The sequence below is a fragment of the Barbus barbus genome, assembly GCF_936440315.1.
Source record: "Barbus barbus genome assembly, chromosome: 22".
NCBI classification, from domain to species: domain Eukaryota; kingdom Metazoa; phylum Chordata; class Actinopteri; order Cypriniformes; family Cyprinidae; genus Barbus; species Barbus barbus.
Window position 1 is genome coordinate 8,352,722 of NC_136750.1, and position 20,813 is coordinate 8,373,534.

Below are 20,813 nucleotides of genomic sequence, written 5' to 3' on the forward strand. Positions count from 1 at the left end.
TAACACTTTGTTTAACATTAACACTAAAGGGATGTATTTGACCATTTGTTTTCGGGAATCACTACAGAAGTGGGTTTGATGTTATTAAATGTTTCAGTCATTCATCTAATATTAAATATTATAGCCTGTTTAACTGTATTTGTTTATATAAATGTTAAAATGAGAATGCATTCTGCTTTATAAAAGTGTGAACTTTTTATAATATATTTTGCATAGAATGGTGCTTTTGAATTTGAAAGATATAATTTCCTGTTTTGCTCGGACTACTAACTTGTTTCTTCACTCAGCTTAACTTGTTTGACCTCAACTAACTCGACTGGGAACAGTTTGCAACATGTTGTTAAATTTACTTGGACTTTATTTCTATTTCCTTTAATTCGGCATACTGCAAGTAAACCAGATGTTAGGACTTTATGGGAATCCCTCCCACCAGGTCACAGAGTTAGGAATTCACCCCCCTCACTTTGGAAATCTTTATTAGTCTTTTAGTTGCACTTCCCAGAAGTGGTCTCAAAAGAGAGCTATGATGTGACTCAGAAATATCCGGCTTATTTTCCTTCATCACTGTAGCTGTAAACTAGAATAAGAAATAGAGTATGTGAATTACTGGATTTAGGATTTTATCAAATTTGAGGCTCCTTATTTTTTAATTTCATGTGGTATTCTAAAACAAATTAATTTGTAATAAGTTTCAATGAGTTCAATCCTAAGGAAGGACCCCCAATTCAGATTGCCTTCCTGAGATGAAGCTGTTTTCTGTTTGTTCACTTGATCTGAGCAGGTTTCCTTAGTTTGCTTATGGAGTTCATGTTGGATGAGTGTTATGTTCAGCTGTTTGGTGACAGCAGGCCATGTGACATGAAGGGTATGTTTGTCACTTACCTTGGCTCAAATATCGAAGCCCTTGTTTACCACAAGAGTACTGTTTTGTTTGGATTTGCTCAGATGCAGTAGATCTGGATTTGGTTTGATTTTCAAGATGTGATTCATCTCCAGGTGTTTTAGATATGTTATTGCCTTTGTTTGTTTTTCTTCATCTTAATGTATGAAGATGTCTGCCTGCTTTCTGGAAACTTTATAGATTAAATCTTGAGGATGTCTTGTTTAGGAATGTCTTTTCTGTACACTTGCACTGACAACCTTGAAAGTGGCTTCACAGAGTAGCTGGGTATTTCCTCCGGTCTGTGCAGAATGCTTTCCCGGCAGGAGTGCCATCTAGTTCCAACCTGTCTGTGACTCCGTAATATCAAGCAGTAGGTTTCATATTGCATTTTTTGTGTGTAAGTGCATCACAACATCTTAAAACTTCCAAGGAGTTGTTGTGTCTATCTTACTAAGATAATGGTTTTTAAGGTTTATCTTTTGGGGGGGGGTTATACATGACCGTGATGGTGTTCTTCAGTATCCTCAGGTAATACGGCTCCAGATGAGATTTCCTATTAGCACGCCATTCCTTGCTCCTGTAAATATAGTAACATTACTTTCAAAAGCTTGAACTTTGTGGAAAGTTACCTTTGCTCTGTGATAGTGTTTAGGTGTTATGTGGTTAAGTTGAGATCCTACATTTGACAGAGCTTCTCTGGTTGCTTTTTACTGTCATCCCCTTGGTGGCATTGCAAAATTTATTTTAGTTTTTACCAAGAGAAAACTTGACATTAGCACGATCATGAACATTTCCTTGAAGTTTACAGACCTACACAAGGTTTGTGCCACCCAGCTACTTATCAGGAACACTCTAAAGTAACTCATGGGTGTTTGCTTTTACAGATTGCACACTAAGTCCACAATTATGAGAGAGGGACGAAATAACAACGGTGAAGTGAGACCTGTAATTCTCTCTATAAACCAGTGTGTAACGGGAAGGCTCTCAAACCGGGTTTAACTTGCTGTTACTTTTGAAGTATAAGTTCAGACAAAATTTAAAATTGTCATTTATTCACCCTTTTGCTGTTCCAAAGATGTATAACTTTGTTCTGAAGTGGTTTGTTCTGTGTTGATATTCAATGAATATATAATAAATGTTCAATAATAAAAGGTGACTTGACTGGACCACCATCACAAACTTAGGTGTTGTTTGATTACTACTTTATTATTTATCTCTCCAATGTTTTATTTATCGGACTACAGTAAATATTCTGGGAACAGACCCACAGGTGTTGTGTAGATATAGTATGGCAGATGCGTTAAATGGGTTAAAGAAAAGTAACCCTGTGAGGCAAGAGGATATTTTTAATGCCATTGCAAAAATAGTTGGGCACTGATGGCATCATTTAAGCCATACTATATTGTTACTGTAAGTGCATGGAGCTGATTTTAGATCAGCATTTGGTTTGAGTTTTCTGTCATGACATGCATGTTATTTCAGGTTTAACATGCAGTCTCTGTTGCCAACCTATTGATTCTAATTAAACATTGTGCATTTATAGAATTGATTTTTTTTATTAAAATATTAGAACATTTCATGTTTTATTTTATAATATGTTACCATGGCATTTTGGCTGATACCTTGGAGCTTGATTGGTTGGTTGGGATAGCATTTGTACGTAGGTATATGGACACATTGTGTTAATTTAAAATGCAGTGTGTGGCCAATAATAGATAGTCTTTTGTTAGGTTAATTTATAACTATTGTAGTGTATTATTAACAGCTTCCCCACCCTTGAAAAACACAGACTGACACTACTTGAAAGTTCTGTAAAAGTTCTTAAAAACTGTACGAAACCTGCTGGTTCTTGCTTTCTGATATCTGTTCTCGTTAATCTGAGTCTGCAACTTTGAAAACCCATGTTTTATTATATGTAAGGATGGGATCTTCATAGACAAAATGATTAGAACCACTGGTCTGCACAGAGGAACAACCCACCCTCAGTTTTCATTATATGCAGTCACTCTGGGCAGATATTTGCACTGCCGTGATTATTCAGTGCTGCTTAGAGATGGATCAGATATATGGACGGAGATGCCGTTATTGGATCAACTCTCAGGTGTTTATGAGGGAGAGACGATAGATGAGAACTGCAGTGGATCATCACCCAGCGGCTGGTGGTGGAGAATGGGCTGCTTTATGCATGGAGACATCAGGAAGCTCTTTGAACTCCTTCGATTGATATAAGCGAGCTTGTAGGAGGCGGCTTAATGCAGAGTTTTTTTGGACTAAATGTTGTTATGCATGTCCCACATTAATGCACCAGGGCCTAAAAGGACCTCCAACATCTGTTTCCCCTGTCTAGGTATCTACCTTCTTAGTCAGCATCCAGATTGAAATGTAACCTCATATGTGACCCTGGACCACAAAACCAGTCTCAAGTCGCTGGGGTATATTTGTAGCAATAGCCAAAAATACACCATATGGGTCAAATTATCGATTTTTCTTTTATGCCAAAAATCATTAGGACATTAAGTAAAGATCATGTTCCATGAAGATATTTCGTAAATTTCTTACCATAAATATATAAAAACTTAATTTTTGATTAGTAATATGCATTGCGAAGAACTTCATTTGGGCAACTTTAAAGGCGATTTTTCTCAATGTTTTGATATTTTTGCATCCTCAGATTCTACATATTCAAATAGTTGTATCTCGGCCAAATATTGTCCAATCCTAACAAACTATACATCGACAGAAAGCTTTCAGATAATACATAAATCTCAATTTCGAAAAATTTACACTTAAGACTGGTTTTGTGGTCCAGGGTCACATATATGACTGTCACTCATGCCTACCTCACAAATATCACTTTTCAAGTCAGGTAAAGCCCAAAGCATACTTTGATGCAGTGTTTGACATAATTTCATTAGCGAAACGGTAGGTTCATACCGTACTTGCGCAGTCTGAATTTTCTAATTGTACATGCCAAGTATGCTCAGCTCCAAACTACAACTTCATTTTAAACTGCCCCAATTATGCCATTTTTAAGGTTGCTAATATTGTTTTATGAGACTCCTAAAACAGGTTTACATGCATCCAAGGTCAAAAAACACTTAAGGCCAAATCCATTTAATTTTACCTCATTTCTAAATGATTCATAGACTCGTGCGAAGCAGTTCGAAGAATCAGTCTCTCTAGACCCCTCCTTTCCATGAGACCTCACTGCTGTGATTGGTCTACTGCGTACAGCGCATGTCGGAAAAGAAACGCCCATTGCCATAAAGAATGACTGGAGGAGACTTGTCAATTCATAGAAAAGATGGTATCGTTTGTACCTTACCAATTCGAGCCGGAGTCTGATGAGGAAAGAGTTGAAGTAGGGCTGGGCGGTATATCGAGTTTGTACGATATATTGATATATTTTTATAGGCGATACGGTATGAAGCAATACCGTTTATATCAAGTTTGATACGAGCGCATCCGAAAAAAATATCTATAGAGAGGAGAACGCAGACTTTGTTCTAAACATGTGACAAGCTTTACAGGTGCTCTCAATAAATTAGAATGTCGTGAAAAGTTATTTTAAAAAGTGAAACTTTCATATATTTTAGATTCATTGCATGTAAAGTAAAACATTTCAAAAGTTTTTTTGTTTTAATTTTGATGATTAGAGCTCACAGCTCATGAAAGTCAAAAATCAGTATCTCAAAATATTCGAATATTTACATTTGAGTTTCAATTAATGAGCATCCCTACAGTATAAATTCCGGGTATCTCTTGTTCTTTGAAACCGCAATAATGGAGAAGATTGCCGACTTGGCAATGATCCAGAAGACGGACATTGACGCCTTCCACAAAGAGGGGAAAGTCACCGAGGGTCATTACTGAAAGGTGTGGCTGTATACAGAGTGCTGTATCAAAGCATATTAAATGCAAAGTTGACTGGAAGGAAGAATGTGGGTAGGAAAAGGTGCACAAGCAACAGGGATGACCACAAGCTTGAGAATACTGTCAAGCAAAGCTGATTCAAAAACGTGTGAGAGCTTCACAAGGAGTGGACTGAAGCTGGAGTCAGTGCATCAAGAGTCACCACGCTCAGACGTCTTCAGGAAAAGGGCTACCAAGCCACTTCTGAACCAGAGACGACGTCAGAAGCGTCTTACCTGGGCTGTGGAGAAAAAGAACTGGACTGTTGCTCAGTGGTCCAAAGTCCTCTTTTCAGATGAAAGTAAATTTTGCATTTAATTTGGAAATCATTGTCCCAGAGTCTGGAAGAAGAGTGGAGAGGCACAGAATCCTTTTTGCTTGAAGTCCAGTGTGAAGTTTCCACAGTCAGTGATGATTTGGGCTGCCATGTCATCTGCCGGTGTTGGTCCACTGTGTTTTCTGAAGTCCACAGTCAACGCAGCCATCTACCAGGAAATTTTAGAGCAGTTCATGCTTCCTTTGCTGACAAGCTTTATGGAGATGCTGATTTCATTTTCCAGCAGGACTTGGCACCTGCCCACACTGCCAAAGGTACCAAAAGCTGGTTCAATGACCATGGTGTTACTGTGCTTGATTGGCCAGCAAACTTGCCTGACCTGAACCCCATAGAGGGTATGGGGTATTGTCAAGAGGAAGATGAGACACCAGACCCAACAATGCAGATGACCTGAAGGCCGCTATCAAAGCAACCTGGGCTTCCACACCACCTCAGCAGTGCCACAAACTGATCAACTCCATGCCATGCTGTATTGAGACAGTAATTAAAGCAAAAGGAGCCCCTACAAAGTATTGAGTACATATACAGTACATTAACATACTTTCCAGAAGGCCAACAATTCACTAAAAATGTTTTTTTATTGGTCTTATGAAGTATTCTAATTTGTTGAGATACTGAAATAAATGAACTTTTCCACGACATTCTAATTTATTGAGATGCACCTGTATATGAAGGGCTTTAAAAAACCCGTAAAATATAGTAGCTTATAGTTTATAGTTTCAGTTTAAAGCAGCTTGCCCCGTCAGATGCTCTGACAGAAAGACTGCGTGTGCCACTGACAGAGACGCGCTGTTTTGAGCTATGTGCTCTTTTCCTAAATGCATAACTTACATTCCACAGGTATATTCTGCATCTGTAAATGTTAGAAAGCCATGGAAATTTGTTCATTTTGCTGTCAGAAGTGCATGAGCTTTTGCTTTGCGATTCTCCACATGCGCGCCAAACAGATGGAGCACAATGAAATAGGAGCGCAATAACTAAAATATACATTTTTCTGAAATATTTGTAGTTGGACAATATAAATGTGACATGTAGAATTTTAAACCTACAAGTAGATGTATTTGTATGATAGCACTAATTGTAAAGAGACTGTAATGGGGTAATCAAAGTAGCCTTTTTACTCAATTAGTCTGTGCTTTTTTTTTATTTCATTTTTTTTAGTTTAGTAAATTTAACTTCTGCTTTAAAAGCCTTGTATTTGTTTTTAGATTACAATGTTTGAATGTTATGTGATTTTAACCCCTTTTTGCACATAATATATGCCTACATGGTAGCATTCACTTTATTTGTTTAATCCAAATAAAAAATACCGAGAGATATACCGCATACCGCAAATCAGCCAAAAAAATACAGAGATATGAATTTTTGCTCATATTGCCCAGCCCTAGGTTGAATTGGCTGATCAACAAGAGCAGGACGTTTCTCAGAGGTAAGTGTCAAGTTTGTGGTAATTATACGATGAGATGAAACAAATTTACTCTCACAGCGTAGGATACGGTGTCTTCTCGACATGGTTAACCACACAGAAATTTTACTGTGTTTGTGGACAGGCAAGTTGTTCGCGAGAACGTGGGCGGACATTATGCAAATGTGTTACTTCGTGACGTACAGCCGTAACAGAATAAGATTCGAATTCCTAACGACTTTAGGCAATTGCGAGCTGACTTTTTTTTTTTTCACAACTTTGCAGACAGTTTATGTTCACATTAGGGGTGTAACGATATGCATTACAAACCGAACGATTCGTTGGACTAATCCTATTACGTTTGGAAAATTAAAGCTTAAAATGTGTGAAATATAATGTTCTCAGTGCCACTGCGCTCAACAACGCAGCCCAGACAATGTAACAGGCAACGTGCTGTCTTCCAGTGATAACCTCCCCTAGGTGGGGTACGTCGAAAGAGATGATCTTGTATCGACGATAGCCAGAGATATTGTCCAAAACATCAATTATTGGCAATCTTAAGAGGATTTGGCATTTCCAATTAATGTAGGCCTGGTACATTCTTATTTTATTAGGTCTATTATTATTATTATTATTATTATTATTATGAAGTTACTTTTATTATTAAATTAAAAGTATAATTAATTTGCCCCGCAATAATTAATGCATAACTGACGCGCTGCGATTTATAAGATTATATTTACTCTTCAATTAAAAATAACACTGCAGTCATCAATAAAAATCAATGAAATAAAAAGCTTTAATTTCAAGCACCGACTTTCAAAAACAACCTGTTTAACACAAAATGCGTTGTTTTTTTTTTTGTTGTTTTTTTCAGTATGTACGGGCCACAAGAGAAATATAAAGGAAATAAATGAAAACCGCTATGGGCTATACCGTTATCAGCATATGTTGAAGTAGATTCATCTCTCTTTGTCTCTGAGAGAATAAGCGCCGTCATTTCTCGGTCATTCCGTTTTTACTTTCACTTTCTGCTTATAGTGAATTGCCTGAGATTAAGACATTCACAAGCATAAATCTTGCGTAAAGTTTGCACGTGTGCAAACGCGTGCTTGTGTGATATCCATTGGCTCGTCTTCATGGTTTAAAACAGAAATATTTCCAGCATTGCGACATAACCGATTGCCCTGCCCTCCGTATCAAAAATGTACCGAACCGTGACACCACCGTGTCGTATCGAACCGAACCATGAATTTTGTGAACCGTTACACCCCTAGATCACATACAGCTACATGACACACTGCATGAAAGGTAATATTCGAAAATACATAATAGGGGCACTTTAAAGGAGTAAATTTGTTCATAATTTGTGCTGATAAATGCTGCAGATACTGGACAGATAACACTTTATTGTAGGGCTTGGTGATACAGTTAAAAATTTATTATTTTTTTTTGCAGCAAAGCAAGTTATTTGAAGAACAAAGAAATGCATGAAGACCAAAGAAACATTGCACAGAACAAGTAGCTTGTATTTTCATGCCAAGACTTAATGGGATAGTTCTGTCATTGTTTAGTCCCCTTCCACTTGTTCCAGACTTGTATTAGTTTCTTTCTTCTGTTGAGAACAAAAGAAGGTATTTTGAAGAATGATGTTAACCAAACAGTTGACAGTAGCCACTGACTTGCGTAGTATTTTTGACTACTATGGAAGTCGATGGCTACCGTGAACTCTTTGGTTAGCAACATTCATCAGAATATCATCTTTTGTGCTCAACAGGAAAAAAATAATTCCTATAGGTTTGAAACAACTTGAGGATGAGTAAATGACAATTAATTTTTGAGCGAGCTATTCCTGTTAGGTTTTGTCCTGTCCATTTCCGTTGTTTTCACTGTCAGTCATCGCATTTTCCGATTCAGTCTTACTGCAGTGTGTGACTATTAGCATGAGAAAAAAGCCAGGAAAATCACTCCCTTCATAATCGCTACAGCTGTCAATAACAGAAATATATATATATTTTTTGTACTTTGTTGGTATACTTGTGATTTACACAATATTCCCTATTTTAAGAATAGAATTGTGTTTGTACTTGTGTAGTCTGAGTGACAGTAATCTGTCAGACAGACTTACTCATATGAGTGCTGACTGGAGCAGCATCACGGTCTCACATGGCGAGACCTTAATGCCATTCAATGAGATCACTGTGGTGATTTGTTGCTAAGCAGTCACAGGGCTTCCTGCGTCACCATGGCTACACTTAAAGTAGAGCTCACTGACCTGGTAATCCACGTAAAGCCAATCCTATCCTAAACATGCATTGCCTGTGCCTTTACAAAGATGTGTTTTAGTATTAAATATAAATATTAGTATGTTTTGTTTGTGCCCGTTTAAGCTCTGCAAAGTTTGATCCATTGAATTGAAGATTAATCTTTAATTTTAATACTCTTGTTTTATTTCCCATTATCACACGTCTCTGAAAAACTTGATACTGATTGGTCAGTTGCGACATTTCGAGGTATGTTTTCCCTGATTACAACACTGAATAAGATACCGCTCATCCGTGTATTTCTTTCACAACTCTCATATCACATCACCACACTCTCTCTAGTTTCATTCAAACACAACTGCTATCATCTTGCACCTCAGTTATTGACTGTATTTACTGTAAAATGAAACCAAAGGACTTCAATATTAATAGTAGGCATGTGGTAATAGTTGAAGTTTGTCTTGTTGCCAGAACAGTTGCTTTGTATATTGTACTGGCTTTGTACGGTGACCCAGTAGTGCACAACACAACATTTCCACAACACAACAAAATTAGTCCTATGCGTTGTGTTGTGGCTTGTTTCCATTTGTTGCAGCTTGTTTCTGTTGTTGTATGGTAATTGTATTACGTTGCGGCTTGTTTACGTTTTGTTTACACGACGCGAATTGAGCGTTTCGGGCGCGTAACGCGTGATTCGCGTGAATCGTGCAAGTTGAAAAATCTGAACTTTGGTGGATATTCGTGCCACGCTAACCAATCAGGAGCTTGCTCTAGTAGTGACGTGATTACGAGCGGAGGCAGAAATCCGGAACAACAATAGAGGACAAAATCATTGTCACAGTATGTGGATACTCGGAGCTGTACGATAGACCAAAGATTACCTGTTAGATTTACCCAAAACTTTATTAATTATATCTCATGTTTATCCACTACAGAGGCATCAGAGCCAGCGGCAAATGTCAGAAGGACTAGTCGAGGTTATGCTCCTCTCTTCGGGATACATGAGCACTGATCACCTGGAGATCGCCTGGAGCTCACGGCTCTGAAATCGGCACATTTTCAAATAGGCGCTGTTTTTATAAATAAACCACAGATTTGAGTTTTAAACAACTACATTCTCGGCTGAAATGCACGCGTCCAGTGTTTCCATAGCAAGTAAAGTGCAACTACCCTCTCAACAGAATCCATGACAGCCATTTCGCAACGAGACTGGAGCCGCCTGGCAGAAGCCCCGCCCATGACGCGAATTCGCGTCTGTTGTGAAGTGAATTTCACGCGCGAATGAAGCGAGTAAACTCAAAATGTTCAAGCGTCCAACTATGCGCGAATAGCACGATTTATTTGCGCAAGTCGCGTCTGGTGTGAAGTAGGTATGGCAAAAAATATCTAACTTTATTTTTAATAATTTGATCAAATATTTTCTTTTGTAATTAATTGTTTTTTACAGTTAATGCATCTTGTACTGGTGTATCTCCTGTTCTGCTGATGTTACAGAGTTGGTGCCGAATTCTAGCAGCCACCCTGCACACAGAAACACTATCCACTGCCTCTGTCATTCATTGTATTAGTTTTATGGGCTTGCACTAAACAAATGGGAAAGAATGTTCTAAATTCCATGACTGTGTGCCTCTCTCACTGAAATTAAATTGTTCTTGTGAGTAACCTTTTCCAGGCAATTCTGTGCACTTTTTCCAAAGCCCAGTGCTATAGTGTTTTGTCAAGTTAACCAAATCAGTTTGGTTGTATAATATATTCTGTAAATGCATATTATACTGTTTAGAGATTCACCGATGTATCGGCCAACAACCGATATCGGCCGATTAAAATTAATTTATTTCACTATCGGCCATCGGCGGAAAAACTTGTCAGACTGCAACTCATACTGTGAGTGAAGAAAATCTGAATTTAGGGCTGTCAAAATTAACATGACAATAAGGCATTAACAGTTAAAAAAGCGACATTAAAGCAGGCTCTATTTGACCAGATGAATCTCCCGTAGTTCAAGCCAGCATTGCCAGATCCGCATTTGTAGCACGCAAACAATTTTGTAGCACGCCTCGATCCATCCAATAATCACAAAAGAGCTCTGTGCTTTCTTACTTCTGATAAGAAACAAACTCTCAGCTTTGAAATCCTGTAGATTCTATCATGAAATACAAACAACGAATACCATTTTGACGCTTTTAAATGTGACGTGACAGATCACTATTGCACCTCAGTTCAAGTTTAAGTCTCTTCCAGTTTAATAAGTTATAGCGCAAAATACACACATGTACATAAAATGTTGCAGTATGGCTTATCAAAATGTATCATGTCTGTCTAATGTAATCGCTCAATCAGCGTTTAAACCGCTGAAAAATGCAAATAAAACAGACTGTGAACACTTTCACTTAACGTGACATTTACCTCAAAGTTATTCCGCTGTTCATTAGTTAGCTATAAAACAACACTGAAGAGGAGTTTTTTTTACTTATAATTATATAGGTATGTTTGAATAAATCTGGTATTAACGTATTTATGAAGAAAAAAAGCAAGTTTAAGTTTATGGTAACAAAAGTGGTTAACATTCAACCCATTCTTTTTCATCAGTATTATTTGTGATTTGAATTTTGTGAACGGGAGTTCCTCTTTTGCTGTGCTAAGCCGGGCTTCTGACGCTTTCACTTTCGAATCCGAATTCATGACCGTCACTTTTTACAAGAAAAGATATTTGTCTGTTTTGCTTGCATCTATTCACTGTTTAAAACTAAAACAATGATTGAAAGATGGATTTATTATTATTCTTAATTTAAAAGAACAACAACAACAAAACAGAAGGCTACAAACTAACTTATATAATGTAATTTACATAAACGAATAAGACGAGGCATGCATAGGCTACACCAGAACGTTTAGCAAACACTGACGAATCAAATAAATAAAGAACATTTTAAAGAAAGCCTCCACAGAATAACGCGAGATAAACAACAAAGACAAAACCAACATGTTCACCTTCTCTGGTTTAAGAAGCAGTCTTTTATTTTACTTTTGCTGGAAAACCATATCATCTGTCCCGTCCGTCCATCGTTTCCTCGGTATTCGCGTCATTTTTGCGCTCGTGCTGACGCGGCGAGTATAAACCAGACTCTGCTCCCAAAGAGCTCGCATTGAAAGCACCTCTCTCACTCTCTTCACGTGATCAGATATCTTAAGGCCAAAGTATACTTCGGCCGTCCGTGTCCGCCCACGTCCACATTACGTCATCTTTATCATCAGGAGGGCTCGTGTACAACCGCGCATATGCAAGGAGAATGTTGACCGAGCACAAGTCAAGTAGGTGGTACTGCGCATGTGTTGAGGTCGTCTGTCCGCACTAATCCGCAGTTGAGTATACTTCAAAGACGCGGCTGTGCGGAAAGTGAAGTATACATCGCGTGCTTTATGCATGGAGCAGAGCAGACGTTTTGGAGCAGCGCAGACCATGCACTGGCACACATTCGACCACGTCAAATTTTAACTATTTAAACGCAGAACTATCGTATCGGCCGATATCATTCTAAATAATCGGCTATCAGTATCGGCAGAGAAATTCAGTCTCGGTGCATCTCTAATACTGTTTGATCTTATTGTGAACAATTGGTGACACTTTATTTTAGGGTCCAATTCTTGCTGTTAACAAACTATGAACTATGACATTTGCATCAAATGTCTAATATGCTGCTTATTAATATTTAGTAAGGTAGTTGTTAAGTTTAGGTGGAGATGAAGAATATGGTTATGCAGAATATGTGTACTAATAAACAGCTAAAATGTTAATAATAGGCATGCTAATAAGCAACTTGTCACTAGTGAGAATAGGTCCCTATACTGAAGTGTTATCGAACAATTCATCTATATGTTCAAATGATTTGAGAGTTCGTGCAAAATAAATTGAACGGAATTCAGTGCCAATACAGAAGCCTAGTTCTCACAGTTTATAGTCTGAGGGTGAAATTTGAAGGTAAATTGAGGGTTTGTTACAGTGACCCTGTTTCTCATATTGGTGTTTTTGTCATCACAGGGCTCCAGAGATCATTCTTGGCCTGCCTTTTTGTGAAGCCATAGACATGTGGTCGCTGGGATGTGTGATTGCTGAGCTCTTCTTGGGCTGGCCCCTCTACCCAGGAGCCCTTGAGTTTGACCAGGTAATTCTTCTAACATGCTGCATCTTTCTTCTCCTGTCTGAACGAGTCACACACAACTTGCTCAGAACCACTCGTGATATTTGTCATACACGGGAGTAACTTTCTGCGAGCAGAAATGAGATTTTAAAATCTGCTGCAGCATGTCAGTCCCTCTTATCAGGAAAGCAAGTGAGTAAACACACATGCAGTTTGACCAATTTATACGTCATTAATAACATGGTTGGACCATGCCCTAGACTACTTTTTAGGTGGAATCTGGTTTGGTTTGCAGGTGCGCTCCCGAGTTCAGAAAACAGCATTCACATTATCATGTTGACAACTTCATGTCAGGTGCACTTGAAATAGAATTTTCTGTAGATAGTGGATTAATAAAGAACTTACTTGAATGTTGTATTTACGTTTTTAAATTGATTAGATTAAAAATTGTAAAAAAAATCAAGAATCGGTCAAATGTTCTGAAAAAAATCGAGATTTTAAATTGTTTGCCATATCACCCAGCCCTATACAACAGTAAGAAAAATAGACTTGTGTTCGTTGCTTAACGAACCGAACTGTGACATCAAATGAACCCGGCCGAGCACTAAAAGTGCTAGTGTGAAAGCCCACTAAAACCCTACAGAATTTGTGATGGACCTCTGTTTGTTTTACGCAAAATACAATTTGCATATTATATATTTTAGAGAGGACACTGTCACACTTTATTTAAGGTCCAATTCTCACTATTAACAAATCATTAACTACAACATACAACATTTACCACAAACTCCTAATTTGCTGCTTATTAATAGTTTGTAAGGTAGTTAAGTTTAGGTGTTGGGTAGGATTAGGGATGTAGAATGTGGTCATGCGGAATATGTGCTTCATAAGTACTAATAAACAGCCATTATGTTAATAAAAAGCATGGTAATAAGCAACTGGTTAATAGTGAGAACAGGTCCCAATACTAAAGTGTTACCATTAATAATAATTGATTTTCTTTTGATTTTGGGTTGAAATGTGACGTAGACATGGTTTCATGAGATTTGCCATATTTATCCATATCTGTTTGTGTCTTTCAAATCTTGTTTTATAGTCTCTTTGATACACACTCACTCTCTCTCTCTCATATACACATACACACTAAATGTTTCTTCTTGATCACGAGTTCTCCATATTTCTCCTCCTCTTGACGTAATCTGTTTAGCACAGGGCCGTGGTATGTGCTGTCAGGCCCAAACAATCTCCAGAAGAATTTTCACGGCCACTTCTTAGTGGTTGTGTTGGCGTACAAGTGTCAGTGTGTGGGTATTTGTTGTGAGCACTCATGCTGCATCTGTCTGAGTGTGCATGGTTTATGATCGTCTTCTAGTTTTCAGGCCATACTCCCCCTGCTTCTGGGCCCCTGACTGCCCCGGGGTGAAACTGAGAGGAGAGGGCATTACTAAGTCTATGTGTGTCTGCATGTGTGATAGATATGAAGGAACAAGCCCAGATTAGAACACTGTTTCTGGGGAGGGTTTGGAAGGCAGAGTCCCAGCAGACACTGACTTGACATAGCAGTTGGCAGCAATAGCAGGGGGTTAGATGGGTTTTCCTCTTCCTTTTGGCTGGGCTGTTAACACAGCTGGGAGGGGGGTTATGGATTTCAAGATGTCAGCGGGTGTCATGAACTGTCAGTCTAAAAGCTACATGCCCTTATTGCTCATATAACTCTGTATTATGCCAGGAATACCTCTTAAACCCATGAGAATTTGGTCTGCTGGGAATAATTCATATCCACTACCACAGCACACTATCTTTAAAGCTGCAGTCCATAACTCCTTTTTTTTTTTTTTCTTTTTTTCTTTTTTTTATAAATGATCCGAAATCAATATTTGAGAAATTACATAACTAGCCAGTGTTCAAAACTCTCACCTTCCTTTAGCCCAATTCACAACGGTTAGTTTATAATAATGTTTTCTAATTTGAGTGGTATGGGTAGGTTTCCACGGGAAATTTGAGCATGGCACTGCATCATTACGTCACGTCTGTAAACATGAAGACGTTTTCCCGGCTAGTAGGCTATAGCATGTGAGGATCCTGCAGGTGGCGGATCATTTATAGCCTTTTCTCACAGCAGCTAGAATAATTAAATTTATCATTTTGATGGTGGATTTTAATCCAGAAAGGATTGTGTTTATGAAACACATGTAAATTAAATTAAGTTATATTCCCGTTTTAAATGTGCTTCTGATTACTGTGGATTACACAAGTTTTTTGTATTTTAAATGGAACCAGTTTGAAGGAAGATTCATTTGCTTTTTGGATTAAAAGAATTTCTTAATATGAAATTTGAATGGTATGACAATTAGATATTAGACTGTACAAAAATTGAAATCTACATGCTAATACTATACTCATTCATACAATGCTGATGTTGTTAACATTAATAATTTGAGAACAAAGTATAACAATGATAATACTTTGCACAGTTAGATGTGATATGAGCTAACTGATCTTTAGATTTACTCAACATTGGTAGCGCAATTTATTGTTATGTTTTTTTCCTCAGTTGGGCAGAACAAACGTGGCAGACTTGTTACTTGTTCAGATGGCAATATACGGTGAAAATTCTGATTTGGGTCATATATTCAAAGACATAGGCTAGAATCTGTGATTGCAAAGTACAGTAAATATCCACACCGGTGCAGTGACTGACAGCTACACATTCACCTCAAAACATTAATTTATCTGCGCTGGAGCCGTGCCGGAACACCGGATCACAACCCCGTGCACGAAAGATAATTCCGCAAGAAACTGCAATTCCAGGTTTTCACACATAGAGGGGGCGACAGAGGTAAAAGTTACGTACTGCAGCTTTAACTCAACACCTGTGAGAAGAAAAGTAAGAATTTACCCATCTGCTAAAAATACCCATTCCTGATGTGAGATTCCACTTTCTCTAGCTCCATTTGGATGACTTTTTTCCTGATCTTCCAACTAGACGATGGAGCACGTGTTTTTCTGTTTTTTTTTGAGTTTTCTGAATGGAATGAAGTACTCCATTTGTTCTGAACAGAACAAAAACACCATAAAAGCACCATTCATAAGGTATATTTCAAATAGTTTGATGTGACACACAACTATGTGCGAGGAACAGACCTGAAATTGAATCTATTAATATAGTCGTGGTCAGAATTATTGGCACCCTTGGTAAAAATGATCAAAGAAAGCTCTGAAAATAAACCTGCATTATTAATCCTTTTGATCTTTTATTTAAAACAAAACACAAAAATCTAACCTTTTATTGAACTAAAACAATTGAAAATGGGGGAAAATCTCATTATGAAATGTATGTTTGTCTAAAATACACAATTATTGGTACCCCTAGAAATTCTTATGAGTAAAATATCTCTGAAGTATATTCCCATTCATATTTACAATTTTGAACGTGAACGTGAAATTATCCAGCCATGCATGGCTTCCTGTTTCACAGAAATATAAATAGGAGGGAAAACAAAGCCCAAATATCCTTAATCATCCATCACAATGAGAAAAACCATAGAGAGGCACAGATTCCAAGTTGCTTGAAGTCCAGTGTGAAGTTTCCGAAGTCAGTGATGATTTGGGGTGCCGTGACGTATGCTGTGTTGATCCGTTGTGTTTTATCAAATCCAAAGTCAATGCAGCCGTGGAGGTTTCTACAAGGAGGTTTTGGAGCACTTTATGCTTCCATCTGCTGACAAGCTTTACGGAGATGCTGATTTCCTTTTCCAGTAGGACTTTAGCACCTGCCCACAGTGCCAAAACCACTTTCAAGTGTTTTGCTGACCATGATATTACTGTGCTTGATTGGCCAGCCAGCATGCCTGACCTGAACCCCATATGGAATCTATGGGATATTTTCAAGAGAAAGATGAGAAACAGTCGATCCAACAATACAGACGAGCTGAAGGCTCAATAGTGCCTCAGCAGTGCCACAGGCTGATCGCTTTCATGCCACACCTCACTGATGCAGTCATTTGTGCTAAAGGAGCCCCGACCAAGTATTGAATGCATAAATAAACCTACTTTAAAGAACTTGAACTTTTCTGTTTTGCAAATTCTTTTTTTGATTGATCTTAGGAAATATTCTAATATTTTGAGATACTGGATTTTTGACTTTCATGAGCTGTAAGCTCCAATGTGCCGCTCAAGTTAAAATAAGTTCAGCTCCCATCTTCTTGCAATTGTTTTCCTGTTTCACTGCACACGTCGGCGCCTAGCGATATGAGCTCGTCACATGTGAGCGTTAAGCATGCGCACCTACATGCGGTTAGAGCGTTCTTTTCTCTTTACTGTTATCATTGGCATATTGTCAAAGTTTATAATTCTAATGTTTGGTAATATTTATATTCAAAATCGCGATTCCTTGATTTCCCCAAAAAATAAAATTTAAATCGTGGCAAAACATTACATTCTAATTAATCGATAAAATCAGAAAAATCGCCCATCCCTACTGTTACAACTTTATGATTCCTGAATTAACTTTTGGCCGTTAAAGCGATTTGTTGTTTTTTTTTTTTATTTTTTTTTTTTTTTTTATTATTTATGTTGTAATTCTAATTTGTTTTGGCAAAATAGAAAAAAATATAGAATTTTAATATTTGACTTTTATCTATCAGTTTGTTAGCAACCCAGCCTTGTGAGAGGTCATAAGCATTATTTCTTTTCTTTTCATTTTTTTAATGACCGAAAATATAAAATTTGTCACCATGAAGGTCCACTCCCAACCCTACCCCAAAATCTAACATTTGGGGGCAGCAGAGCTTACAAAAATGTATTCGTCAGATCAGACCAAATCATATGTAATTGCAACAAATTTGTCAAACCGTAAGATACTTACGAATCATCAAGAGAGTGTTTTGGTTATAACATGAAAACAAATATTGGCCAGAATATCAGTGCAGTTGTTGTATGTTGCATGTAAATCAGACATGTTCCAAATATGTTGCAAGGCGATTTCATAATGGAACGAAAGGACTCTGCATTCTCAGCCTTGCTGCAGGGGGCGCTATAGCAGGCATTGGCATAAATAGTCCTCTTCTATAGGTAGTTTTCTCTCTCAGGTCAACTACTGTCGTGACTGAGCAAGAGTTTGAAGAGACATAAGTAAAAAAGTTGATAGCTAGATACCTGACTTGACACTGATTCTATCGCCCCCTTGAGTTCTGAGGTACGTTACTGCCACAGGCTAGCAATACAAGCGCACAAAGTATGTTTAACAGGATGTCACCACTTCACTTCTTTACATCTGTGGTGTCACCTAACTCCACGCGCCTCCTTCACAGGGGTGTTCAATTTAATCTCACACAGCAAAAGATATTTATAGAAGAAATGAACGCCCCCTTACGGTACCAATCGCAGGGCCTCCTATCACAAGCATGTGAAACCTGCGTTTGACACTGCCGCAATGTTACAATGTTACATTAGGGCTCTTCAGTGTAGAAGTAATGTGTGTTTGCAAACTGTGGCCCTGGGTGCAGGTTTGTACATGTAGTCATATTCTTACAGTACTAAAGTGACACATCCCTTTTTGAAAATAAAGTTATTACTCTAAAAGGCTGGAACACAACACACGCAGGGTCCAGAATTAACCCTCAACAAGTGCCAAATGTGAGTAAAAAGAAAACTGACTTACTGGCCAGTTGGCTGATAACAGTTTTTAATGAATTTGTTATTTGAATGGCGATGAAAGAGTATCGTTGTGTATGTTTATTTGTTAATCTGCCTGAGGGATTGGTTCTTTCTTATAAGTTTTATAGCAATAGAAAATTTATCATGAGAAGTACAATTAGGAAGTTAAAATTTACAGCTTTTATTGCCTTTACCTCTGCGCTATACAGCTTTACCACAAATATAAGACTAGACAGACAAACAAACAGAAGTGATCAAACCTGATGACCAGGCTATCCAGTATTATTTGATTGTTGGAGAATGTTCCAAAGAGCATCCTGTTCTTCAATAGAAGTTTTGGCAATGGAAGCAGAATCTGACCTTTGGTCCAAAAGTATTAGCTTGGTCAATGTCACAAATTTGACTGGCCTAAAAACAGTGCTGAATCTTAAATACTCCTTATTTATTTTACTTTGAGTTTGCTTTTGTAACTTGTTTCTAATAGTTGTTTCTAATAGACCTGTTAACTTTTTCTCTGGGATGTGTAATGTGTTCTTATTGTTTGTTTATTTATTTATGGTGTATATGGTACATTTAAGTACTTGTGATTTTTAAGTGTTCCTTGTGTGTTCATTCAGAGAAAAGCAGTAATTGTTGGCTGTGCGATGATGATGATTATTATTGTCAAATCCAAAAAAATACATTGATTTTATATGGAATATTTTGAAAAAAAAAATATATATATATTTTTTTTTTTGGCATCGTCCAAACCTTTAGCATCCAAAGGAGTCAGTTGAGCTGATTCAGACATCTGTTTAGGATGCCTCACTAATGCCTTTGGTGGAGGTGTTCAATGCATGTCCATTTGGGAAGAGACCCTAGGAGAGACCCAGGACGCACTAGACGGATTATATCTTTCAAAGAATGCCTTGGGATCCCCCAGGATGAGTTATTACCAGGAAAAAGACATGTAGATCAGTATACTTATTATGTTTTATTATGATTTATGTATGTACTGTGTTAAAGATGTGCTGCTCAGATCTAGAAACGCTCTTCATTAACTGCAAGCCGTTCTATTCGCCGCGTGAGTTCTGCTCGTTCATTCTCGTGAGTGTCTACATTCCACCGCAAGCGCACGTGAGCACAGCTTTACAGAAACTCGCTGATCTGATCACAGAGAGTGAACAACAACACCCAGACTCTGTTTTAATCATTCTCGGGGACTTTAATAAAGCAAATCTCTCCCGCGAACTGCCAAAATACAGACAGCACATCACATGTCCCACCAGAGACAGTAATATATTGGATCACTGTCCTACAGGCAGAAACTTAAGTCTTCAAAACCTGTATTAAGATCTGTTAAAAGATGGACTAATGAAACAGAGTGGGATCTACAAGCCTGTTTCTCTCTCACTGATTGGACTGTTTTTGAAGCAGCTGCCATCGATCTGGACGAGCTCACAGAGACTAACATCTTATATCAGTTTCTGTGAGGATATGTGAATTCCTACCAGGACTCATCTATTCTACAACAATGACAAACCATGGTTCACTGCAAAACTCAGACAGCTCCGTCAGGCCAAAGTAGATGCTTACAGAAAAGGGGATAAAGTCTTGTACAAATAGGCCAAATACACACTGGAAAAGGACATCAGAGTGGCGAAGAGGAATTATTCTGACAAGCTCAGGAAAAAATTATCTTCCAGTGATCCTGCTTCAGTGTGGATGGGAATGAAGGATGTCACCATCCCCCAGTACTCTGGAGAATCAACACCTGGCAGACGACTTGAACAAGTTCTTTTGTCGTTTTGAAAGAGCAAACAGGTCTGTGGATGATGCGGTCAACACGGGACTGCACTTCACCCTGCAGCATCTGGACAAACCAGGGACTTATGTGAGGATCCTGTTTGTGGACTTCAGCTTCGCTTTTAACACCATCACCACGGAAACCCTTCAGAATAAACTAACCCAGCTCTCCGTCCCCACCTCAGTCTGCCAGTGGATCAACAGCTTCCTGACAGACAGACAGCAGTTAGTAAAGCTTGGTAAATTCACATCTAGCACTCGAATCATCAGCACTGGAGCTCCTCAGGGCTGCGTTCTCTCCCCACTGCTCTTCTCCCTCTACACCAACGACTGCACATCTAAAGACCCCTCTGTCAAGCTCCTGAAGTTTGCAGACGACACCACACTGATCAGTCTCATCCAAGACGGTGACGAGTCTGCTTACAGACAG

At 38.3% G+C, this 20,813-nt stretch overlaps 1 protein-coding gene across 4 annotated transcripts in view; it reads left to right on the forward strand.

Moving 5' to 3' along the window:
- LOC306888395 (homeodomain-interacting protein kinase 3-like) overlaps positions 1-20,813 on the forward strand; it is a 64,955-nt gene that overhangs the window by 23,512 nt on the left and 20,630 nt on the right. For all 4 annotated transcript variants that reach the window (XM_079446653.1, XM_079446650.1, XM_079446652.1 and 1 more), the window contains exon 3: positions 12,841-12,964. In XM_079446653.1, coding sequence (XP_079302779.1) covers positions 12,841-12,964 — 124 coding nt within the window. The remainder of the gene's footprint in view (positions 1-12,840; positions 12,965-20,813) is intronic.